The 26,937-nt window shown below is 45.8% G+C and overlaps 1 protein-coding gene across 4 annotated transcripts; it reads right to left on the reverse strand.

The window, feature by feature from the left end:
• Window positions 1–3,466: 3,466 nt before the first annotated feature.
• Window positions 3,467–26,421, reverse strand: ccser2a (coiled-coil serine-rich protein 2a). 4 transcript variants are annotated; one of them, XM_037271218.1, is made up of 12 exons: window positions 25,949–26,421; window positions 21,057–22,456; window positions 20,753–20,967; window positions 19,129–19,222; window positions 16,786–16,879; window positions 16,538–16,718; window positions 15,733–15,804; window positions 15,546–15,665; window positions 13,874–14,005; window positions 11,452–11,536; window positions 10,470–10,509; window positions 7,677–7,874 (listed from the first exon to the last, which is right to left on the reverse strand). In XM_037271218.1, the coding sequence occupies exons 2-12, from the start codon at window positions 22,411–22,413 to the stop codon at window positions 7,823–7,825; spliced, it is 2,442 nt and encodes an 813-aa protein (XP_037127113.1). In that variant the 5' UTR covers window positions 22,414–22,456; window positions 25,949–26,421; the 3' UTR covers window positions 7,677–7,822. The 4 variants fall into 4 exon arrangements, with proteins under 4 accessions (XP_037127111.1, XP_037127112.1, XP_037127114.1 ...); XM_037271219.1 differs by lacking the exon at window positions 10,470–10,509 and having other exon boundaries at window positions 7,656–7,874; XM_037271216.1 differs by lacking the exons at window positions 10,470–10,509; window positions 11,452–11,536 and having other exon boundaries at window positions 3,467–7,874.
• Window positions 26,422–26,937: the final 516 nt, after the last annotated feature.

Consider the following 26,937-nt stretch of genomic DNA (forward strand, 5'->3'; position numbering starts at 1 on the left):
ACAAACATTTGATAGCATACTAGCTTACCCGAGAAACCGCCACACGGTCGGTGGCGCCTGTATTTGATAACTCGCCTTGAATCCTGCATTAAACAAATAAGGCGTCCGTCGTGAGAAACGGCAATGAACGACAAACATTTGATAGCATACTAGCTTACCCGAGAAACCGCCACACGGTCGGTGGCGCCTTGAATCCTGCAACAAACAAACAAGGCGTCCGTCGTAAGAAAGACCAACGAACGACAAACATTTACTAGCATGGTAGCTTAGCTGAGAAACCGCCCGCGTGTCGCACCTGTATATGACAACTTCCCTTGAGCACACCCCGTCCCCAATTCATGACGTCACATCCGCCAATTCAAATCTTCCTCGCCTGCTCGTCCAATGGCGCTCTGCACACTCGCGTACCACGTGACAGGCCACCGCATTAGGGAAAAATCATGGAAGTGAAAAGTGCCACACTCGCAGAAGTGCGAGAAAATTGACGAAGTACAGCCCAAGGGCTGGTCTCGAACACTAATCCCATCGTGTCAGAGTCAATGACGTTAACCACTCGGCCAAAGACTCGTGACTATGGCAGTGACAGAAGAGCAACCCACGCTCACCTCAAGACTGACCACGTCCACTTTTCCAACAGCCAATCGGAAGGCAATATTAAATTGACGACGCCACGCCTACTTCACATCCCACCAATCACAAGGACCCCTGTCTGCATCACCACGCCCCCTTTCCAACCAATCGGATTTCATTCTCATTGCCCCGCCCACTTCCTGAGACCTCAGCGAATCATGACGCAGTATTAAACAAGCGAAAGGAAAAAAATTAATGAAAAATAAGAGTCAATCTTTATGCAGAAGTGAGAGAAAATGGACAAAGTACAGCCCAAGGGCTGGTCTCGAACACTATTCCCATCGTGTCAGAGGTAATGACGTTAACCACTCGACCAAAGACTCGTGACTACATTGGTGACAGAAGAGCAACCCATGCTCACCTCAAGACTGAAAACCCTTCAACGCCACTGCCCGGCTTCTTCCTCAATTTGAAATTGCCTCCCGATTGGCTGTTGGAAAAGTGGGCGTGGTCAGGCCAATTTCAACTGCGCTCTGATTGGTCGTACTGAATTTGGGCAGAGGTAGGAGGCGGGCAAAGTGGCGCAGGTTTTTGAAGGCAGTTTTCAGTCTTGAGGTGAGCGTCGGTTGCTCTTCTGTCACTACTGTAGTCACGAGTCTTTGGTCGAGTGGTTAACGTCATTGCCGTGACAGTAACAAAAGTACTCAAGTAGAAGTAGTGCAGCAGTATTTTTGTCAACACACTTATCCCTACTATGCTAGTTAATCGTTTGCCTACCTATTCCACAACTTCCCACTTACCAAATATTCCAAACTTTCAATTTTGAAATTCACCACAATTTCTCCAAATTGTCTTCATTTCTCAAGTAATTCAACTCGTTTCAACATCATTCGACAGCATTCCCCGAAGAAGTTATTCATAGTTTTCGCCTTCACACGCAATTTCTCCAGAAATTGCATTTTCTAGTTTGATTTTGATGTGCACTACGTAAATATCAAAAGTGGCGTAATTGTAAACAGAAAAGCCACCAGCCTGACGGAGTCAGTAAAAATAGACAATTTGGACTTTCAAGTGGAAAAATAATCACAAATATTTCATTATTTTTCAAAATCATTTGAGATAGTTGACGATACAGTTTGCTTGAAATATATTATACATGAAATATATATGTGGAGCCACAATAAGGGGGCTTTTCTTTTCTTTTTTTAGGTAACGTCATTCCATAGGCCCCCCATCTGCTACTCCTGTCACATTATTCTAAAAGCCAATTAAGGAAAATGTTAAACAAGGTTCCGTCAGCCCCATTCCATTCGTTACTTATTACAACCCTGACAGGAAAGCTGTGCCTTCTTTATTGTTTTTTTTAATACCTTGAATGAAAAACGTATGTGAAGTAATTAATCACAACTTATCTAAATGCACAAATCCCCAAGCTATTGCAAGCGGTGCAAACAAGCGGGAACCGCGTCACTGGTGGGAAATGGCTACAAAACACTCCGTGAATGAATCTGTCCTTCAAACACGTTGACGGCAGGGAGAGTGTCAGCCGGAGTCACGTTCGCCCTGCATTAGCGCGCCATACAGCTGTCTTTGGATGCCAGAGCGCTCGAGATTGCATGTTGTCATCCGGCAAGCGTAAATTCCGTGGACGGCACACTAAACGGGAAGGTCTCCAGATTGTGAAGTGCTGGTTGGCTTCCAAATGGAGAAAAAGCAGGAGGGGCACGACAGGTCCAGTTGTTGGAGAGCCTCTTTGTCTGGCAGCAGATCGGTTTCTGCAGTGCACTTAACCACACGCGGGGATTTGATCAATGCGTGGGAGGCGAGGCAAGTCCGAGGTGATGGAGGTACCTGCCAGGGCCTCACCAGCGGCAGCTCTCTTACTAATACACTCCCTCTCCTGAGGACATGAATCTCAGTCGCGGCTGGAGCCTGCACAAAAACAGAATCCAGAGTGGATATCGAAGTGCAACTTCATACTGTAGAGGCCATGTTTAGCACCTGGAAAAAAAACATTATTTTGGGGTTGAGAGGCTAAAAATGATGGAAACTGCCCCCCCCCCCCAAAAAAAATCCCAAACACTATTGCAGGTTCCATCATTACAGTCACACTCGTTATCAGATTTTTTTGGTCTAGTTATATACGTTTTTTTTGGGGGGGGTATAATTCCACCCAAATGTAATAGATGGCTGCATACTATGTTTTTAAATTTGAAAGAAAAAAAACATATTTCAAGTTCATTTTTGTTTAAGAGATTAGATCAATCATCTCATCCAGATTTTGACCATTTTGATTCAGTCTAATGGGTTAAGCAAATGATTCATGTTTTTAATCATGATATTCTGCTGGTCATTATATGTCGCCAGCATCGATAGATGAACAAAGACACATTATTTTTGGTAAATAAATCATTCTCAGAGCAATTAAATGAAACTGGATATTTTCCCGTGGCACATCTGATGATAATCTTTCAATAGGCATTCACACAAGCCTCATTCATCACTAGATTTTATCATTTAGAACAGGGGGCGGGAACCTTTTTGACTAAGACAGCCATAAAAGCAAAATATTTGGAAATTTGTTTCAGTGAGAACCATAGCTTGTAAAAATAAATTCAACTAAATGTCAGTATAATAAGCCTCTGAATTTATTTTTTAAAATAATGTTATAATACTCACCATTAATGCAACTTCTGCTGCTGCATGGATTTGCTGATGTCAGTGGCTTACATGGTTATGTTCAAAATGTGTGCGCAATATTATATAGATTGAAACATATTTATAATACACACTTAAAATACACAAACACTCACACAATGCTTATGTATATGCTTTTATATACACACACACGCTTGACGGACGGGTGGGCAGGCACTCCAAACAAAACTAAGAGAACGTGTTTCAAAATTATAGTTTATTTCCACAGTGATAGAACCAGTACAGTTCGTATTACCCGTTTACAGTAAGTCCGTGTGAAAGCACTGAAAAGACAGACACGCATACGTATGACCTCTCACCGGATGCCAAACCTTCCAATTAACATTTTAAATATTGTTAAAGTGCATTGGGTTAGTCATTTTTCACAATATTGCACGGCCAGCGTCCACATGCATGTCAGTATGTAATGCTAAATTATGGCTTGTGGTTTTGTTTATTGGTTAATTATCGTGACTTGAAAATGAGCCTATCTAGCAATTGAACAGCAGAAGCGAGACCCCATATGGACAAAGTTATTAAGTATTATTTGTATTTTCACTCAGAGACAACACTTAATCGCCAAGCTGTCAGTATTAAACCTTGTCAGTCATTCGTTAATGAAAAAAAAAATGTTAACCTTTTTCTTTTTTTATACTATTACTGTTGTAACATTACTTGGAGAGAAAATTAAAGGTGGCCTTTAGTGTAAAACTGGTCTAAGTAATACCTGTCAGAACTGAAATGCAATTTCACAAGATTTTTACACAATTTGTGGCTCTTAAATAAATTAAATAAATCTTAATTAAATAGCAGTGACTTCTGCAGCCAATTTGAGGTCAAAGCAGAGCTCAGAAAGTGCAAGTATGCTTCAATGCCTGCCCATTGCGGGTTAGGTAAGACGACCTAACTCGGCGTTAACTACACTGACGCCGTCGCAATCCATCGCACGACAACCCGCTTTCCTCTGATGCTTTTCCTCCTTGTGCAAAACGCCGCTAACACAACTAACAAAAAACAGTCAAAAACAAGTTAGCCAATTCCGGCCCTCGCGCCAGCGTGAGAATTGATCGACGGTGTTTTCAGGCTTTGTGCTTTCGGCGGGAGCCAGACTGATTGGCCGCACTTTTAAACTTAGCGAGGGGATTGATTTGGAGATTAGGGCTTTAGAGCGGCACGCGGTGGGGAGAAGGACGCCGTTGGCCTTGCTTGTTGCCGTGCGCCGTGTTTGCCTTCCCGCCCTGTGGGCAGACGCAGCTTTGACACACACAAACACGCCGCATTGATTTCTGGGTTGGCATTAGCGAGCGATGAGTGACAAGGCCGAGTGGGGTGAAGTGGGGTGCGCGGGGGGGGGGGGGGGGGTCGATACCCCCTTCTGGAGCACGTCGCATCCAAACAAACATATTCCACCTCATGTGCAAACATATTACCCTGCCTCACCCCCTCAGTAATCCAAACACCTTCACGGGCTGCGTTTGAAGTTTGCTCTCTGGCTCTCCCATTGCGTCACCCTCCATTTTATTTATTTTTGGCTTTTTGTGCTGGATTTGTTTGTTCGGTTTGGAATACAGTTGAAACATCCAGCGGCTATTTGAACATAAATCCTCCCATTCGGTTACTTTCAATGGAACCAAATTTCACCTGAATATTGGAGGAAAAGTCACTGATGGTGTAGAGCAGTTCCAGGTCTCTGTGCCTTTAAAAGTGAATTAAAACAAAAATTAAAAGTAAATTATGTTCCAAGTCAATAAATGACAGAATGGCTTAGCACCAGAATGAGAATTACGCAAATGAAATGAGCTGCCAACACAACTAAAACTAGCCCAAATTAAAAATGTTTTTAAATGACACATGATCCTATTATGGCCTTTTAGAGCATTTGTGTAATAATGTTCTTGTGCTGTAGGTTCTTTTAGTAATTTCAGTAAACTTATTTTTATTTCACTGCTTTGCTGCTACGTGTTAGATTATTCATTATATTGAATAAAGCTGCCTTGATTGAGTTCGATTTCAGAGGTTCCGCTCTTATGTGTCTGTTGGGGTCTTGTGTGCTTGTGTGTTCCCTTTCACGTCCATTCTACTTGTGTCACAGGGCCCGTGCATGTGTGTATGTGTCTATGTGTGTTTGTGTGCGTGTGTCTATGTGGAGGGGATGCAGCCGAGTGGTCCCTGCCGGAGGCGTACAGAGGCGAGCGGTCACGCGGCCCCGACAGTGAAGAGAGCAGAGTCCCTGTCAGTGGCTCTTCTTAACACACCACTGCTCGCCATGCGGGAACGTGCGAGGGAGCGTTTGACAGTACAAAAAAAAAAGTGTGGGGAGGAGATAAACAGAATTCAATTAAAAAAAAAAAGTGCCAGATTCTAGTCGACAGATGGAGGCGAGAGCCAAGCACCTTAACGAAGTCCTGTTAGCTGATATTTGCATGATTGCAAATTAGTCATTTGTCGTCTGGCGAAACAACTCGGGATGGGCGAGTGATGACACCAGGTGTCGGTACCGACCTTATTTAAAGGTATCGGGTACTCGTGGTGGATGCTGGTACCAACCAAGTATACTAAAGGCAAAAAATAGATTTGACACAAGTCCTCCTCACCAGTGGGTGGCGCTACACTGTGGCAGTTAGACACTTCTGCCTCAGAAATTCATTGTTTCATATAAAATTATATCCTACAACAGGTGTCGGATTGGTGAGCGGTACTCGTACTCAAAACAAAGTGGCGTGGATAATCCCAAGTAACAAACCATAATATTAGGCACACAGTGACGGAAACACTTTGTCTTCACCGGTAAGACACTATAGCACAGTAGTCTTGACACTTTTTTTTGCTTTTCACTACTGTACAGTATCAACATTAAAATGCATATGTTGATCATTATTATTAATTTATTTATTTTGAGCTGGCAGCCAGTCCGGGGTGTCAGCTGGGATTGACTGCAGCGCACCCGCTTCCCTAATGAGGACAAGGGCTATACAATACGGATGGATGGACGGATGTCTTTGTAAAGCAGAGCGAGTCTCGTATTGGATCTCATTAGTGACTTTATAGTGCTGCTTTCTTCCACTGGGCACACACGGCGGTGCAAAGTAGCCACACGAGTTCTTTTTGCAAGACAGCTTTGTCTCCCACACCTAATCCACCTTTTGTGCCATGACTCACTTTGTCCAGCACAACTTGTTTTTAGCCTCCACGCTCCACCTCCCGCAGCCCTTCAGCTACACTGTAAAGGTCGCGTCTGTGCCACCTTGAAAACGGCCAGCCGCCGCGGGACGGAGGGCGCGGTCGAGCGAGGGCAAGCAATATTGTGTCGTCGTGAATCGAGCAACTAAAATAAAGAGCAGAAGGGGGCTTTTGTGAGTGGCACCTACTAAACCGGAAACGGGCTGGTTTTGGTGCTCAGGGCCACTATTTAATTTTTTAAACACAACAGATGGGCTGTGAGAGGTGAAATAAAAATTTGCTAAAACATTTAAAATCGTTTCTTCTAACACTAAACTCTTAATTAAATATACATATATTTTTTTAGAATTCAAGGAGTCAGGGAGGAGGTCAATTTAGTCCGGGTTGTTAGTGGAAGTTGCAGTCAGTTTTTGTTTAACGTGCCTGCACAAGCACGTGCAGAGCATTTTTTTCCAAACTGAAATATTATCAAGACAATTTTAAAATAATGGACATGAAGTCATATTGTGTGAAAACAACAAAATTGCCTTAAACATCTCATGACGCTAGCGCTGCTAAACTCAGCTGCAGTTCAGTTGTACCCCTGAAATAAAAATATTCTCATAATCTGTAATTGGGATTTGTTTCAGATTTTTTTTTTATGTTGCATTGTAATATTTACAGCCTACGAATGAACTAATTATTGAAACTCATTAATAAAAATGAATAAATACATTTGCAATACATTAAAAAAATGGAGTGACACTTTGGCCACCCCTGCACTAAACGTTTGTAAAAGTGACATGAATGCGGACTTACAGGTTGTGGACTTGCGTTGCTCATCTTGCTACATATTCTACATATTCAGTGGCGCTGCAGCGGCCATCTTTTCTCTTTCCTGTGCTGCATGAGGCTTCTCAGGGAATCTTTGGCTTGGGGAGACACGAGCGACCCAAAGGGGCAATCATCTTGGCCGTCTCCTTGAGCGGCTCCCGGTCGGCGTTCTCTGGGTTTGCGCCACCACGGGGCTCCGAGATGCGGCGGAGCAGAAGCGACGAGGTGCCGCACGGACTGAAGACTTGCTGCCGGGGGCCGCTGTTAAAGCAAGGAAGGCCTCTGGTCGGCGGGGGCAGCTGCCTCGTCTTGCCAGCAAAAGTCTTGGAGGATGACGAGTGTCTGAGCGGCTTGACAGCGGGAAGTGACGCGCCCTCGCCACGGAGGGACGGGGCGGCGACCGGGTCATGCCACGTGGCCGCAGGCGAGCTTGGACACTGACTTGGCCGTAGAAGGTCCGCCACATATGACGTGAGGTCATCGAGAGGAGCGTCGGCGTCAAAACGGGCCCTCGTGTCCTTGTCCTTCGTCTGGTCACTGCGGGCCTCGGTGGGGAGAATTTTTACTGGTCTTCCCGGGCGGAAACGCTCGCTGAAGTTGAAAGGTATTTGAAGCTGCAGGAAAGAGCAAAGAAAAATCCAAAGGATTAAAAAATGAGGATGAAATAGTCATGAAAGAGCATAACGAGGCAGACTTGGAGATGTTTTAGGATGCTGCTCCAGAAATGACACTTTTTTTTTTTTTTTTTTTGATGTCGCGCAGACATTTGAATATTTTTACAGCTGCAAAAGAAAACTCAAAAAGAAAATTAAAAAGTCTCTGTTTCTTTCACTTGTTTATTTGCATCACAGCTGCCAGTCACCAAACTATTCCTGGAACAGGAGAGACAAAGTCACAGAGGAAGCCTTGACTCAGCACTTGGAGGAGTAACCTTGGCGTGCGATTCACGTCTTTCGAGGCGCTTTGTGACGGGCCACCGCAGACCGAGTCAGAGGACCGCAAAGGCGCCTGACTCACAAAGTGCTCACACACTTTTTCAGTGGAAAATGTGTTAGGATTCTCACATCTTGGAAGCATCGTTGATATTTTACATGGGCGACGATTGCCCTCCAGCATTAGCTGCTAAGAAACCAAAGTAAGACAACTTTGCAAAGTAGCCTGTACGCAGCTCACATCATCAATACTAGATGATCATAGACCTGAATCGTTGCTGGAAGAAGAAAAAAAATCAATGTGAAAGGAAATGTTTAGCCATCTGGTTTTTTTTTCCAAGTTGTGGTTTCAGGGAGGAAGACCAACTGAAGCTGTCACACGCGCTTTTTCCACAGCAAATCTTTGACTCTGGCTTCGACAAAAAAAAAACAGCTTGGCAATTTAGCGTCATCCATCTGTCGACGACACCTGGTGCTAATTGGCGCTCATTTGGGTTTGGCCAAGAACGAGCGCTGGAATTTGCCCAAAATGGCTGCTTCAAAGCAAAATGTCCGACTTCCTGTTGCATCTTTTTTTGTGATAGGTGCTTATCCAATGTTGTGCTAATTGTTGAAATTGGTATCAGGTCAACTTTTTTTTTTTGTCTACATCCTCTACATAAAAATGTGCAAAATGATCAGTTAGACCAATAGCTAATACGCAAACCATATTTTTGGATCTAATTCTAAATGCAACGCGGAGAATAGCATCATGAGGTTCCACTTGATGAATAAAATAAAATAGTGGTTGATCGTTTCATGATTTCTCATCTTGTTTGCTTGTCACTTCAACTCAGTAATGACCCGCCGCCAACACAATTCAGCCGAGGTCTGCGACGATGAACTGCTAAAGCACAATGCCGCACCTGTGACCCGGTTGACACTGACGCATTCCCACCGGACGCTCGGCGCTATGAGGTATCTCTGACCTCCTCGCAAGCGCTCAGGCGGCCCCACGAGGAAGCCGAGGAGGCTCATTAGATAAATCCAGTCAACGAGAGGCGATGGCGCAGCTGCTCGGGTCAGAATAAAAGCCAACATTGCACCATCAGCGTTCATCTGGCAGTGCATAAATACAGCTTCCCGATGACCCGTGACCCCACCGCGGGGATGACATCCTACTTAGTCGTGTTGAAGGCGGATTCTTTAAGGCACGGGCGGGCGCTTTATTTTTCGCTATTACTCTGAAACGGCCTGAAGCGATCTGAAGCTATTAACAACATGGTGTGTTTTAGCGCAGCCATTTCGTAAGGATGTGTGAAGATGTGAGTTTGTGTGCTGGCTACTCAGGCCACTGCCTCCTGTTTCTATGCTCCACAGATGACAGGCTGGTCATTGGACGTCCAGGACCACAGCACCACCTGCTGGTACATCGGCGCATAGCATGTTGAAAAATGTATGCTTCATGCCACATTACATGAACCTTGGGTCATTTGGGAATTGCACTTTAGTTTACCTTACTACACTATACTTGCGCCTGACAAATCTATTTTTTTAATGTTTGTTATTGTTTTTATTGTTATTAAACTAAGACTAAAATGACTAAAAACTAAAAATGAATAAAATTTCCCAAAGGACGATGAGGAGGTGGGTCATTGCGACACATCACCAAGTAATCAATAAGGCAGCACCGTGTTTCCGAGCTGGAGGAGGCCAGAGTGTCGTTTAAATGTGGCTGTGAGAACGGCGACACGGATGCCCGAGCACAGCGCTTGCCTGCTTTAGTGAGTCAGTCGTGTCCGACGGCACGTTTGTTCTTGGAAAGACGACACAATCGACGGGTTCCGACAGGAGGATGTGACGCAAACGCACAAGCAAAACCACGCATGCTGTGTTTGACTTCATTTGATGACATGGAAGAAATCAACTAAAAGCAGCATAACAGTTCTGTTTAAAGTGTTTTTTTTAAAATACAGTTCATTATTTGCTCTAATTATTAATTTACATCTGTTCGCAAAGGTTAGTGATAGGCGACTTTAGTAGAAAATTCTGCTTAGGTTGTAAACTGAAGACCCCCTATATGGACAAAAGTCTTGGGACACTACTACTTTCATTTGCACTTGCTTATAGGTGCAATGGTGTCCCAATACTTTTGCCTAATCCAAACTCAACGCACAAAATGAATGCAAAACAGTGAAGACTTAGAAAAATAATAATTAAAAGTGAGCGCACCAAATGCATGCAGATGGAGGAGGGCATGCTTGACGGTTAAGACGTTAGAGAGAAGTTCTACTGTACCAGGCCCGGTCAGTGAAGTACTGCACTAGGTGCTCCACTCCTTGCCACATTCATTACGTGTGGGCAGGCAGAGTTAAGAGGGGAAGATGAGGAGAGGAGGCGTTAAAAGATGAAGGAGTCACAGAGAAGAGTGAAGAGGAAGGCAAAGAGACTTTGCTGAGGTCGGAACAAATTCCACAACAGGATTACTTCACGTTTAGAAGAATGTCACAAAGAGGCAAATGTACCAAATAAACAATTGATAAAATTCGAAATGATGATTTAGATGAGGTAGATTAAGGTTTGGGGGGGGGGGGCATTTTGTTGTTGATTCTAACACTTGGTCGAGGTCATTTTTATGTGAAAATAAATCGGGTATATTTTTGTGTTTGAAAGCCCAGGTAAAAGTTTCCCTGGCTCCCACCTCTTTTGTAGCGCTTAAGAGTGCACTGCACTCCCACCGGTGTTGGGAGAATGAATGCAGCAGTGATGCATTTGTCAAATTTCTTTTTTTTTTTTTTTTTTTTTAATTGCTGATATATATAAAAATAAAAAATAAAGATCTCAAGTGCATTCGTCAATGCTGAAATAACCTGAGGTGTTTGAACAATGTGCCGCATTTATTTCCCCTTCCCTCCTGATTGAAAAGAGCACCGCGTGGCTTTTATGTTTTTCTTCCGACTTTTTTAGCTGCTGGCACGTTCATTTTCTGTTGTTGATATCCTTTAGCGCGGCGTAACCATCAGTAGAACCAGAGTATGGCTTGGTTTTTTATCTTGATAACGGATTAAAAGTCTTGCTAAAAAAGGGGCGTTACGGTCGATAACAGATAGGCGACAGACCTCAGTGTGAGTTCAGGGAAACAAAAATGATCTGCACACAAACAATATAAAGCCAGGAAATTGCGGGTTGAGATGACTTTGCGCTTTTAAATGGCTGTTCCGGTGACAGAGGGTAAAAAAAAACAAAAAAACCCCGGCAGTTTAGCGTGTTAGTGACTCACTCTGTCTGCGCTGGGGCATGCCAGAACAGGTCACGGCCTGGTGCTGTGCCTGCCACGGGGGCGGCGAGGGGGTGGGCAGCACACCCTACGCAGAGAGAAAATACACAGGACAAAAAAAGGCATGACGAAGAGGGACACACACACACACACACACACGCAGAAGGATGAACAAAAGCACATACGGGCAAACTGACACGCACATTTCCTCTGACCAAGTGGAAAAAATCACATTTCCATCCACAGATGTCAGCTGTCAACTTGACAGCTGACATGACGGCTTGCACAAGCTCAGACAGCAGGTGGAGACACATTTTCACCTACATTTGTGTCCATCTAGTTTTTGTGTGTGTGAGCAGTTAATGATTGCAAGGAGCTTACACGCACACACACGAACACAGAGAAACAGTCCCCCCGGAGAGATGAAAAGTGAGACAGCACTACGGTCATCACGTCGGGACGGCAAATCAAACTCTTCTTAAATCGAGAGAAGAAATGAATTGAGTTCCCGGGAGAGGCGGGGGTCCTCCTGCTGAGTTCTGCTGGAGGAAGGATGGAACCTTCACTTTTGTCAATGAACACACGGAAAGCCTTCATTAACAAGGTGTGGGGGGGTCTTTGGCGAGCAATATTTTCTTGCAATAGATGTGTGTGATTCGAGAAGAGCAGCAATGCTTTTAGCACTTCCCTAAATGGTTGATGACCCCCCCCCCCCGACGTTTGGCATTTCAAGGTTGAAAACGTCACGCAAAGAACTAGCTCATCTAGTGGTGTAAGAATACATGATCATCCTGTGCTCTATTATATTTTTATTGCCCCCATGAACGGGACTGTCAAGGAAGCTGCTGTTAACGCTGGAACTGTGAATATTTGAGAGGCTCTTGCTAAGGACTGCAGAGTCCTATCAGCAGATGGTGGAAGCTGATGAAACAGGACACAATATCAAAAGCAAAGAAGGGAAGGTTTGACTGTCGTCTTACGTCACATCAAGAATTTGGCCGCTAATTTTCCCGCTAATCAACTCAACTCTGACTCCCATTTTCTGTGCGCATGTTTTCATGAATGTGTCATGGCGACATCAAGCTCATCAAAGAAGATGATGACAAGAGAGCAAGTGAGAGGATGCTTTCAAATCAATCCAAGGCCGCGTTTATTGTCTTGGCTTTGGTCATGTTTGGCACAATCGCTCGAAAAGAAGAGGGACTTGTTGCCCCAACACACTTTTGAGGACATACCAATGGACGTATAGAGGACAAATGAATAAAAATGTGCATTCGCTAAGCTAAACCTTGATACGTAGCTCCCATTCCAATTTGCAGGAGTATCTCATTGGCGCTATATTTAGACGCACGCGTAATGCCCTGCATCCCAAATTACAGCTATCGCACCAGCCTCCCGTTTTGTTTGCTGAACATCTGAGTGAGCAGCAAAAACATTTCCCCCCACGCTCATGATTGCCTCTGGGAGTCATTCAAGAATATTGTTTTTTTTTTCCCTCCGCTACAATTGACAGTTAAGCGGCAGTTAGAGCGACTAGTCCCGCTGCGACAACTGTTCCCGCCGTTTGTCCCACAAACGTCTAAATTGTACCCGACATAAATTTGGACTGAAATAGACTGCGGGCAGATGGGAATGGCTTGACTGGGGATTTGTTGGCAAAAACTTGAGAAAATGATAGAAATGCTCATAAATGAATTCAACGTCCATTGTATTTCTGATTTTTTTTTTGCGTTAGTCCTCTGGAGCCTACCTGAGCTAATCAGAATTCTCAACATGAGTCAAGTCCAAACTTTCTCATGTTATCGTACAACTTTGTTAACGCGGTTAGATGTTATCAGGATCCCCACTGAGAGCAAGTGGACTCGACTTGCCAGTCGCCCAGGCAACAGTGAAACCACACGATTCTGTGCGTGGCGGGCGCACAGTGTGTGCTTCGGAAGCTCAACCACTCCAGTTTATCAGAGACCGAGCAGCTGGCTATGCAAAGACCCTTTTGAAAGCGCTTTTCGACGAATAAATGGCCTTCATGGATTTTTAGAGGTCTGGGGAAAAACAAAGTGGCTATATTTAAGCCTACATATAATCTGTCAACACGTTAGCAGTTTTACCTCATCACGACACTTCCCGTCTGCCTCTTTCACTCATTCATCTCCTCCATATTTTTTTCCTCCCCTCCGCAACACAAACAGCGGCCTCGCAGCCCGCCCCGGTTATTAAACGTGTGACAAGCCGGCTGACAAGCTCATAAAGCGTCCTGGGCTGCGAGGTCAAAGCTTGGCACCCCGTGCCAAACACAAAAGTTGATGAGTGACTCAGCAATTTGCGGTGGAGAGGACTACCGGCCTCTGTGTGTGGTGCACATTTAATACTGAAGCTAAGAAAATAAAAGGAATAGTGAGTGGGTGTGGATAATATGTGGACTCACAGCGTGACCGGGGGTTCTCCAATGGGTCTGGGTGGCCTTGTCACACGGGCGCTGCAGTCGCTTGTCTCCCGGCGGTCGCAGAAGCGACGGCGCCCTCTGCCTCTGACACCGCACCTGACGCTCTCTAGCGAGCTGGGGGGGGGGGAAAGGCCGGAAGAGAGAAGTTGATTTTACCGGGGGATTATGTGAACATGGACTACTGGATCGAATAACTAGCTCAGCAATAATTGCCTGGGCTGCTCGGGAGGCAAACCAAAATCTTTAAGAGAACAAAGGAAATCTAGTGAAAGCAGGCTCGTGTCGTTTTGTGTTTTAACGAGTCGGGTGAGCAATGAGGCTGACCTAAAGTCATCTATTAAATAATGTACAGCCTGAAATGTCTTTGTCCGAAATCCTTTTTGGCTGTGCGCTACTTTCTCAAAGTGTTTGTATGCCAAGATGAGGCCAATTGCGGACATTGCAAAATATATATATATATTTTTTTAAATGTTTGGAGTTAAACTTACAAGCAAAATCGTGGAAGAAAACAGCTGCATCATTATTAGTGTCAATTTAATGGAGTGGCAGTAGTTTCCGCACATGCGTCATAAAAACACGCCATTCATTTTTAGGATTTGTTTTTATTTGTTAAAGCCCAACTGTAGCTCCTTATTCAACTCCCAACTGATAAATCACCTTTTGTAGCAAGGGCTCAAGAGTTTTGCGCTAAAACTTGTCAACTTTATGTGGGTGACCATCTTTTAAGTCGGCCCGGACACCAAAACACTATAAGAGCCATTTTTGGCATGTGTTGCATTTTTTCCCATTTGTGTACGCCAGCTGCAGTGGTCACCTGACGGAGAAGCCAATATCATTGGAATTCTGCTCTGTCCAATTCTTCTTTGAATTCACTCCGTCAGGTGCCATATGCAATGCCGCCATTCCGCCTTCCTTCCTATCTGTCTGTTGAGGGTGCTGCGATATTGCGTGGGATTGGCGAACCAGTTGTTTAGGTGCTAGCTCTAATTGGGAAGGCTCACGAAGCCTGGATTTGACATTTGGGTATTTGCGGCCGCGGATTTGAATATGTCAGACGGCCGTACAGTTGTTTGGCTAACAAGGGAGAGTCTCTTCAAACCACTAATGAGTGTTAGGATGGAGCAACCTAAAAGCAAACAGGTGCGAGATTATTGGTAGCCGGCGGTGGGCGCAAGGCAACTTGCGGCGGCCACTTCTCGATTTTATCGGTGCCGTGGAGAGTTGCACCGTCCGCCTCTGACTTCAGCATTGTTTGCGGCAAGTACTGATGACATTTCAGACAGAGGGGGAGTCTCAATTCAGACTTGGCAGTGCTCCACTTAACGCAAGATGGGGGGGGTCAGAATGGACGATTTGGAATTACAGCAAAAATGTTCACGTTTGAAATGTTTTTAAATATACGCATACAAAACTCTGCTCTCAGTTAACATTTTCCATTTGACAACTAAGAAAATGTTTTTATGTCAAATAAGTACTTTGAATCCTGAAGCTAGGCTCAATATTAATATCGTTTTTCTGTTTTTGTTTCTGTGAGCATTTTCCACCAAAAATTGAAGAAGAAAAAAAAAAAAAAAAGAACCCAGAAATCTAAGAGAGCATTTCCAGGGAATGAATGTGGGGAAAGAATGTTGGAGCCATAAAGGGGCCGTTTTACCGCTTGTTCCTGCTGATGCTGCTGCAGCTGCTGACACTGCAGAGTGAGCTGAACGATGGTTTTGTCTCGACTCCTAAGTTCTTCTCGGAGCGCGTGCACCTCCTTCAGCAGCTCCTCAAACTGCAGACGTGCACATATGCTCAGCTTCTACAGGAGTGGAGATTGGATCAAATTGTGTTTTTCTTACCTGGGCTACACCATTGGAATTGCCTTCAATCTCCCCCGCAACATTCGCTGTCGAGTCCGCCGTATCCTCCAGCTGGAAGCGCAGAAAGTACACGGTGAGAAGCGATCAATGACAGTTGCTGTAGGGCACGCCTCGAGAGCAATGTCGAGAGGTGGAATAATTTTATTCCTTCACACGTACGCCCCCCCCCCCCCCCCCCCATCCCGCCGGCCTTGGACTGCCAGGCAGCGGTGACAGACCCGTGGCGCAATCTCAGGGTATACTCAACACATTTATTTCTCTAAGAAGCATAAATGTCATCTTGCTGCTTGAGTAAATGCGCTAATGGACTTGGATTATTTTTTCCTTTTAGCCAAAAGGTAGTTCAGAGGTTGAGCATGATGATAGGGCAACTTATTTGCTAGACAAATGATCACGCATTCATCAGCGTTTAGGGTGCACGCATAACAATTATTGGGCAGATTTTTTTGTTCTCTCTCCACTTGGGATTAGTCAGCAATCTGTGGTGTGTGTTAAGCGTTTAGAACGCGAGTTTGCTTTCATGCATGTGCAGCAGAAAAATCTGGAACATCTGAGCGAGGCTATCGTTTTGTTTGTAAACAAACAAGGTTTGGCCAATCAAGCGGCCAGCGAGTGGATTCATTCAACAACAACAGAACTCGTTCCAAGCACCTTTTGATCTGGCTCTCTGTCACCATCCTCTCATTCCTCCAACAGAAACTCAGTTATTGATTTCCTCACACTGGCACGTCAAAGGCATGCAAGCACAAAGGGAAAAAAGCCAATGGAAGAATGAGGGTCGGACCTGCAGTAGGTTTTTCAGCCTGAGCAGTTGGTTCTTGACCAGGCTGCAGTCCTGGCTCATGAGCTCCAGCGAGAGCTCATCGGGCACGGGCGCATGGTTGTGTCGCCTCGCTTCGGAGTGGGGGGCTTGATAGGACATCCTTGAAGACTTGAGGCCATCGTAGTGATGGAAGAACGGTGCCCTGAGAGACAAAGTCGTCGTCATTTTTGTGAAACCGCAATCCATGCAAATGTGCGTTTTTCACTAACCTGCCGTCGCGCTCGGGTCCGTTCCAGCGTTGATGCCGAAGCCGCTGTCCCTGCCGACGAGGCGTGCTCTCACCGTTGGACATTCTGTCAAAGTCTACCACAAAAGTTAAGAACACGGTGAGGCGCGCCAAGGTTGTGGCGAAAAAGAAAAATCGGGACTGCCTTTAAAGCAAATGTTTTGAGTGTGTTGTGAAAGATGAGACGTGCCAGGGTAGGAATTTGTTTTTCAGGCAGCTTTCAAACAGACGCGCACATAACACAAACTATCATATTTTCTGCCGGTGAATACGCCTGCATTCCAAATGCTCTAAAAGCATGCGCATCATGATCTTTCCATCTCTCTCCTCGCTATGCAAACACACACACACACACACACACAAAAAAAAATCGGAACATCCGTTTCATTTCCAAGAATAAAAAAAAAAAAGACAGTCTTTGGAAGGGTAGAGCTGAGAAATGAGCCACGGCGAAGGGAAAAACTGACAAATAACAGAGGCTGACGCCCCCCTTAGAAAAGCCAGGCCTACAGCAAAGAAGAGAGACAGCGAGAAAAGATCATCATCATCATCATCATGGAAATGCTGCTGCTTAAAATACTTTACCCAAAGTGTCACCACACAGCCCGTTTCATTGTCAAGTGTTACATTCCGGCAACCTTGCAGAATCCCGGTAGTTAAAAGAGCCAAAGAATATTCCAGCGAGGAGACGTCTGCCAATTTAGGATGGCCCAGTCAGTCAGAAGGCAAAATCCAGAGTCTGGCTTCTTCTTCGGGGGAACTCCCAAGGAGGAGACTGCTGGTCCGATTTAAGGGGAAACTCTGCGGCCTCCGCCGGCTTAAAAGAAAATGTCACACGCGAGCTTCCCATCCGGTTCTGATCTAACTCCCCGAGTCTTCCCTTTCGCCTTCTTCCTGTTATGTGGCAGAGTCAGGGAGGAAACCAAGAATGGAGCAAAGGGAGGGCCGGCGGAAACTCCGTCGGCAAAACAATACCGCCTTCTTCATCCCGGCGGCCTTGTGGGCCGGGTCTACTACTTCAGCCCCGTCTCACTTTCACTGTGCCTCTTGTGGTACTTGGCCCGAGACGTGGGGCTATAAATACGGACACTTGCCAAAAAAGGAGCAGGAATGGAAAGCGGCATGCCAGTCACATTCCTCCCGAGTGAATATCCCCTTGCTGGTCTGGGACTGTTTACAAACTCAACGCCGGGCGGCAGAGTGAAGCTGCCTGCGACCCACAGCAACACCAAAAAAATAATAAAAAAAACCACACACGCTATGTGACACCGTTAGCTTCATTCGATTCACTTTTGAGGTCATTTTGGTGTTACAACTGATACGAGTAAGGGCAAAACAAAAAGCAGCCTCTCTGCATTAATGGAATCCAATTCGACAGCGCGGCCGTCCGCAGCGAGCGCCCAAGTGAATTACGGCGCCTTCGCGTCCGTTTGAACTCAAGCGCAACATTTTCACCTTTGTGGCGCTAGATAGGGAGAGAGGGAGGTCGTGTTGGCTATCGGCAAATTTGGGAAAATGTTTTCCAGTATGGCCGGTCAAACTGTGAGACAGCCTCCGCCCCCTCCCAATTCCCACCCTGACCATCTTTTGTTTGACACCCTCACATATTCCATCACCATTAGTACCACTAGTAGCGCACGTATTGTCTGAGGCATATCCGTGATTAGATTTGGTGCTTCCCGAAGGAGGCCTCGTCATACATAGCAGGTTGCGCTGTGTCACAGACATTCCAAATCAGCCGGCGCGATAAACAAGCCGGGCAGGAGCGGCCGACCCGAGTTTGCGTCGGGGCTGACAGAAGCGAATTATCGTCATAATAGACGACGGGCGAGGTCAACGTCTCTGAACCGCCTGCCTTTATTCTCTCGCGCATGTGATAGAGCTGCCGGCGCAATCACCATGACCCGATTACCTTCGACGCTTGCAATTAAGCCAATCTGCTCCACTTATGAAGAGGCCGCAATATAAAGGCATTCACAGAGCGACAACAAAAGGCTGCAATTGTGCTGACGTCACAGGGATGTGAAGTAGCACAAAGAGGCGCTCAACTAATCACCTTATTACTCCCGTCAAGGCAATGAAAACGTCTGCCGCCGCGCCTCGATATTCATCGCGCGTTCGGCTTTCATCTGTTTGCGCCGACACGCTCCAGACAGCTGGCAACATCCTCTTCGATGCAGGTTTGTTGCCGAACTGTCATATGCAGCGCGACAAGTAGTCTATAAATAACTCTTCGGCGAGCACGTACACCTCACAAAAGACGTTCAAACAGATGTTGCACGGATGCCCATGTTCTATTGCAGGACTACAAAGAGCGTGAGCTCACCATGCAAACCGTCCTCTGGGAGGTCCACGTCCAGCATGAGGTCCTCGTCATCCACCTCTTCAACCCCTGGGCTGAGCAGATTGTTCAGGATATCCTGAGGATCACAAACAAAAAAACAAAAAACTTTGAAGCTCATTGCAGGCACATCATAACCACACAATTATATTTTTTTCAATTACATTGTTTCCCTTATATATACAGTATAAGAAACAAATCTGGAGGTATTGCTTTGGCACCATCTAGTGGCGAGTTGATGGACTTCAGGTCGTGCTTTTTGCTTCTTTTTTTTTTTTTTTAGACAAAAACATTTCACGTCTTTCTATACAGAATCATACTTAGGGTGAGAGGAAACAACACAAACAATCCATTTGGCAAGTAAAGTCCGAAAGACGTCAAATTTGAAAATTCACGAACAATAATGTGCGCATTCTAAAATGACCACCACCCCTCTCAGTGCATGGCGCGTCATGGAAATGTGATCAAGCCGCGCTTGCCCACACAGTCATTTTGCACGGAGTCAGAGCCAAATATACCCAAAAGACAAAGAAGGAGCCATTTCAAATGCAGGCAGAGATTTGTAGAAGCGTTATGGAGGCACATCGCCACCCCGTGGACAGTTTGTATTACTACAGCATCTCTAACTTCACTGATGTTAATATTTAGTATTTACTAGGTAGAAGGCAGAGGCTATAATGTCTTACACGTTTTTTAAAAAAAGTGTGTCAAAAACAAACTAAATCACATGAGTAAATGACTGTTAATCGGATAAGCATGCTGGTTATGCTGAGAGCAGTAAAGAACACACGCCTGCATTTTTGTTTTTTAAATTCTGACAGGACCATGAACAACATAGTGCCATATATTGCCTGTAAAAGTTGCTGGAAGCATAACCGCATTAAATAATGACTCAAACGATGACTTGATGAGCAATTTGTGTTGTCAATTAGCCACATTTATGGAAAAACAAAAACGTTCTGTCCCTCTCTTTGATTGAGTCGAACGTCCACATCACATGCTGTAAGTGCTACAAAGACGCGGCTTATTATACAATTCATAATCTGGCTTCCGGAAAGCTCTTTACAAGTTCCCGAGATCCGGCGCCATGGTACGCGAGCGGCTGGCAATGCTATTAAAGCACGAGCTGTGGCTGGGGCAGCATTCCTCTCCGGGATAACCTCTTTGCCTAATGAGGAAGGAGGTGAATGCGTCGTGGCAGCGGCGGCCTTGCTAGGCAGGCAATCAAATCTTGAGCGAGGAGTGCCGACCGGAAAGCGATGTACGGCACTTTTTAGAATCGTTATGGATTGATTGGTCTTCGTTTTAAAACTGAGGAATCAAGATTTAGTTTGTTTGTACCATTAATCTGGTTTCTGGCTTTCAAATATAGATCATCATAAATACAAGAGTCAATTACAAAATCTCTTTGCAGGTCAAATGTTTAGAAATAAGCAGCAACCTCATTAGGATGCTTTTTGGGCCAACTTTTCACCAAATAAATTGTAATCGCTCCGCTCAGTTCAATTGCTAAGCGGTTCACGAGGTCGTCCTCTAATCTCTATAATTACAATTTGACTGAGCCAAATTATGCAGATGACGACCACTTTTACATCCGAGTAGGACTCACCATGCTGTTGAGCTCAGAGTCGTCATACAGATCGGACGGATACGTCCCGTCGGGCCCTGCGAAAGGTTCGAGACCTTCTTCGTCCCACATGTAGGTTCCTCCGGAGCTGTTGGAGGGCGAGAGCTCAGAGGATGAAGCTCGGCAGACATCGCCTTCCACGGCCGACTTCACAAGTGCTCCTTGGGAGTCCTGCATGGGGCTTTCGTCATTGTCACCTGGACGAAATGTTAAAAAAGATTTTAAAAAATCAGAAAACCAAGCTCAACGTGAGGATGTTGGAGGTTGATTGATTGGACTGATTTACCTGCCAGATCCCAGTCGGTGGTCTCATCGAGAAAGCGATTGGTCTTGTTGTTGTCGTGAGCGTCGCCGTCACTGAAAACATCCCCTACGCTGTCCAAGTCATCTAAAAAGTCTTCACTGGTGTTTCCTCTGTCGAAGGACGAAGCAGAAGACAAGGACATGTCTTCCGGACCGTCACTAAGAACCTGATCGGCGTTTGGCCGCAGCACACTGCTTTCTTCTTTTGCTCCTCCATCAGTGGGATTTTGATCCGTGTCATCGTGACAGTTTGCTTCTTCATCCTTTCCAGTGGGCTCAGCATCTCCACCTGGAGGAGTGGGTGAAGATTCGATGGCTCCTTTAACCCAGCCTGGAAGTATGGTCTTCTGCTGCTTGGCCTGCGCAGGTTTGGCCTGCCTGAAGCCCAAAGACCTGCCACTCGTCCCCAATAACTTGTTCAAACCGCAAGTGGAGAGCAGCGGCTTCTTCAGAGCTCTGGGAGTGGATGGCGCCGGCGGCGTCGACGGCGCCGCTAGCGAAGAGGCGGCCGCGGGTGCTCGGCTGTACTGCACACCTCCGGTCCCGCCACCGGAAGATCCAGACCCTCCGTGGCCGACGCGCAGAGCCCCGAGTCCTAAACTTAAGCGTCCGTTGCTGACTTGCGGGACTTTGAGCAAACTGCTCCTCGGTGGTCGAAGTTGAGTGTTGGCCAGAGGTTTGGCCAGTTCTACGGCCCGGTTGAAGGAGAAGGAACGTATCATGGGCTGGCTGTTGGGAGACGGAATCTGCTTGAAATGCGTGAAGCTGTTTGAGCGCACCATCTTGTCCAGCTCCAGAGTCTTCAGGCTTTCGCTGGACTGGGAAAGGCGCTCTTTGGAGCTGCTTCTTGGCGGGCCCGAGGAGAACTTGGGCTGTGCCAGGCGGGACTCAGCATCGCTGCGGTCTGCTTTGGGGACGCCGTTGAGAGAGCTTTGACCCATTTTGATGCCGTCTTTGGGGGCGACTTTTAAGGCCTGCTTGGGCGCGGCTTTGGGGCTCGATGCCGCCACCACCAACAACGCTGACCTCCGCATGATGGGCGTCCCCGGGGAGCTACTCTTTGCCTCTCTCGGCATGGAGGGAAGTTGTCTCGTCGTCTCCTTGCCTCCATCCGGCGGGCCGGTGAGGCTGGAGGGGGCTGCCCCTTCATCTCTCCTCCATTTCAGGGAAAAGGGAGACGTTCGGATTGTACCATTTGGGCGTGCTCCAGCGGCAGGCGTCTTGGCGTCCTGGGTGGACGAACCATTGGTCAAGGGTCCGGCGCCGGCACTTGCGGAGCGCCCGCCAAATTTGGGCAGTCTTGACACCATGCCAGAGCCGTTTGACACTTTATCTTCCATCAGATGCCGTAGGAGACATTGATGAGTCTGGACTCACGTGCGGCTAGAGCGAGAAAAAACAAATAGCAAACATTTAGTTTCGCAAGCAAGACTCAAATGCTTCATTCCACCTCGGAGAGAATTCTCGGAACAATAACATAAGCGACAGAGATGGAAGGATGGAGCGCTTGCATGTCTGCGTCTGAAAGCCTGCTCGCCACAAAGAGAGAGCATTTAGTATTCATGGGGCTGCTTTCCAAGGTGACTTAAGACTTGGTAACAAAATCCAGCCCACCTGCTTTCAGGCGGACTCATTTAAGAAGCACGGTTTGCAAATTTGTATATGATAAATATTTATTTCACTTATATTTGTTTTTACCAAACTGACAGTCTATTACTACTTCTGTCAACAATGATTGTTTTTTTAGTTCAGGAAATCTAATCCATATTTAATTTATCCTTGGCATCCGTGCGTGTGTGTTCGTGGGGGAGGTCAACGTGGATGTCGTGCTGCCCCACATTCCCATGCACAAACACACGTGTCGACATTCAGTCGCACTCCGCCGCTGGCATTGAAGCGTCTGACCGTCCTAATCCGCATCAATAAACACACATGGGCGAGCGAGAGTACGCAGAGACATGCTCTATCTCTCTCAAAAAAAAAATCAGGTCAACATGCCGAGACAGAGCCGCCTCCAAAGCCTCTTGCCCCCCTGAGGTCATTGCGCCCAACGAGTCCAAATTGCCGTTTGACCGTACAAGTTCCGTTCACATCCGAACGGGCGTTTATGTGGGTCGCCTCACTCATCAGCGCCGAGCGTTGATTCTCGAACGGGTTGACACACATCCCGAGGTGGGGCACTAAAACGTGTCTGCCATCTGTCAAACCTCTGGCCACTCCCACCTTCTAGGACTACACAGATGAAACAGAAATCGGACAACAAGAAATATAGCCAAGAGTTGGACGATTCAAAGTTATACAAAGGATTGAAACAATTAAATTATTCAAATAGCTCGATTACTTTTCACACCTGCATTAATAGCAAACAAGTGCAGCTAAATAGACACAGTAAGATAAAACAAAATGGCTGAATAAAAAGCTAAAGGGTCAACTCGGTCTCTCACCTTTCAAAGTGAGCGAGAGCCCTCCAGCCGGCGTCTGGTCATGCGGAAAGGCCGGCCGGCTGGCCGCCGTGATCCCCGTGAAGCGATTAACGTTTTGCCGGTGGAGCCGGCTAATAGAATGAGTCAGCACTGACGCCGGCCTAATGTGCACCGAGTGAAAACAACACCGAGCTGAGCGGGGCTTCCGATGCTTACCGACGCTAATCCAATGAAACGCCAAGGACGGCGCCAAGTAGAGACGAGGGCAGGGCGTGGCACCCGAGAGCACAAAACTTAAAAAGCTAAATATAAAAAGAGCCCTGGGGCTCTTAGAGCGAACAATTCTCTCCCCGCCAGCATCAAAAGTGAAAGAAAACATCAAGCGCGCCGACTGGTAACTGGTATTCTATGTCTGGTGGGGACATAAATGTTTAACTGTAGCACGGCTGGGAGTCACATTCTGCTTGGGGACAAAAACAAAGTCGCCGCGACATAAATCATTCAATTTCCAGATTTGGCTTCAAGGGGAAGCAAAGTAGAGGTGAAGTTACATTTGCTTCAAGCACTTCCTGTTCTCATGTTACGCGTCAGGCAGAAATCATACATGGTGTCACCGACGTCGTCGTCGTCCGGAAGCACCCGAGCGAGTGTCTGCTGCTATCTGACCTTGATTTGAGCTCCACTGATGAGATTAAAGTGCATTTAAGGGCCGCGTTTAATTGTCACATTCTGTCGGCCGCACAAGGATTGGAGAAGTTAAGCCGTCTAAAGCAAGGGGCCATCACTGCCAGCTTCTTCTACGCTCATCATTTTGAGTAGACGAGGGGGGGGTTGAAGGATGCTGGAGGAGCTGCTGGCGAAGTTCCAAACTCGTTAGAGAATCTTTCACAAGCGCAACTTTCCAGTCTTAACATCTGCGGACTTACCGAGGGAATGAAGACGTGATCAGCGAGGCTAAGTTTAGCTCTGATGAGAGACCGCATGGAGAGAGAGAGAGAGTGAAGAGAGAAGTAAAAACGACCTACACGAAGCTTCGGGTACTTACACAACACGCAGGCACATAATTGAAGTTCATGATCTCACATGACATTTCTTCATCAACGCGTAGGAGACATCAAGGTAACCTGGTTTAAGATGAACTAATCATCCCGTGGAGGTTTTTTTTTTTTTTTTTAAGAGATGCTTGTTTGCGTTCAACTCCTCTGGGACATATTTGCTTGCCGTCTTTCCTTTCATTGAAATGAATGGAGGTCCAATGAAAGCTGGTCCCACGGAGGGTTTCATATAATAAATGAGACTTTCCTCACAATGCTGTTGCTTCTCCATAATACTAAGCAGACAGGTTAGATGACAAAGCTTAGGCTAGAAAGACCGCATCAAAGGTTCAGTCAAAACCAGAACTGCAACCGACACCAATGACAAACAATACTTAAGTTGGCAAGGCACCAAATTGTTTGTCGCGTATCAGAGAGAACAGTGAGGGATGAAATATGAAAACACGCCGACAGAAAGATCCCCTGTTCAGGGGAAAAAAAAGAAAAAAAAAGGTGATATTCAACCTCACATTGTTGATCTTGAATGCAAGTTGTTGTGCAGGCTGGAGATATTCAGCTGTTTGCTGCTCCGTGGGGGAATCCGATTGTAAAAACACTTCCAGCCAAGGTGACGTTCCACAAGCGGAGCTGACAGGTGTGTGCACAACACACATGTGGATTTCACAAAAACTTTCTCACACTACCAAGGCCATGCGGCACGCGTATCTGCTGACGTGTTGATGTCACGTCGCTTTGCACCGCAATGGATCATAATTAAATCCACTTTTCACTAACAGTAGCTGGTATACAAATATGAAAAGGTGACTTATGACGACCTTGAGTTATATATGAACCCAAGGCAGCCATATCTAAATTTACAACATGAGGGCAACAAGGTGGAATGTGAGTCATCTTTGGTTACTCTTTAATCACGACACGTCCTACATACTTGGCGATTTTGTAGAATTATAAGGCCCAGATCTCTGTGTATTTATACAACGTAAACATGAAATATAGCACTTGAAAGTCCGATGGAAGAGCTGCAAAAATATTTGCAGGGAAGGCCATCTGCTGAGAGATGTTTCTAATATTTTGGTAACCTAATATAGCCACATTAGATGTTAGAAACATGCCACGAAGAGATGCTATGCAATTATGTCAGATTTTGTACTTCTCCAAACAATATTGTATTTTTTTACGATTCTTATGCTGACTCTCCTGTGCAGTTAATCTTACAAACTAATGTCAAAAGATGGTCACGGTACCGTGACAAATTCCATTGATTTCTATCGAGTGACGTCAGCAAATCACATCGTACTTATATCTATTTAAAAAAGTGGAGTTTGCGGTGTAGCGAGCATATCAACAAATGTATAGAACAAATGTGAATAATAAACAAGCAACACAAATGTACTTACCCGATTTAAAAGCACACCGGATGTCAGTAAACAGTCCTCTTGTTTCTTGAAGATGCTAGCTTGGTTAGCCCATAGCAACTTGTTAGCAAGTTGAATTAAACAAAATCGATATTATTCTACACCCCCAAAAAATCTGGTAGAAGTGAGGCGATAGTCGAGGAAAGGGGGAATCGGGCGTTGCGGGAAGTGAAAAATAGAAATACTGGGAAGTAGCAGCCGAGCTCCAGACGGATGCTTCCAATCAACACACACGTCCGTTACTTCTTCCTCCAAAGCCGGGGACAGTGCGCGATGTTGGGCTTTCGAAAGCAAACAAGGTGCCCCTATAGTAGAACTGGAGAGAAGCCCAAACCGAGTAGAATAAATACATTTAAAAGAGGGGGAGCGAGAAGCTCGATTAGAAATTCCAGTGCGAACACCCGACCACGAACAGCACTAGCGACCTCCGGAGGATCCACTCACGATATCCTTCATCAGCTGTGGCGGGGCGGAGCGAGTCTGTCATCGGACACACCCAACTCCTTATACCGAGAAAAGATTTGTCCATTAATAAAATGTTGAGCTTTATTTTAATGTAAATATAGCATAATCAATATTTTCCCAATTTCGTTTTCACGGGACCAAATCGGTTACCGTAGACGTCACATCACTGGGAATTGCAGAAATGTAATTTGAATGCCTACAATTTAAAAAGTGTCAACGCTGACAGTTCATGGCAGTTTTAAAAAGCTTCTAATTGTGACTTATTTTAAGTCGAATGACATCTTATCACTCTCAAATAGGTAAAACTGCCGTTGTCAAGTGTAACCACCAGAGGGTGCTACGAATGGAGACGAACCTAGTAAACTGTAATTGTCAATTTCAACCACTAGAGTGCAGCATTTTTACTTTCTTATCATCACATCATGATAGGTGCAACTAACAGGGGCGGAATTGTGGGATTGCTCTTTGTTTCAATTTATGATTGATTCATTATCCTGAGAAAAAAA

The sequence above is a fragment of the Syngnathus acus genome, chromosome 15 (assembly GCF_901709675.1).
Source record: "Syngnathus acus chromosome 15, fSynAcu1.2, whole genome shotgun sequence".
In the NCBI taxonomy this organism is placed as follows: domain Eukaryota; kingdom Metazoa; phylum Chordata; class Actinopteri; order Syngnathiformes; family Syngnathidae; genus Syngnathus; species Syngnathus acus.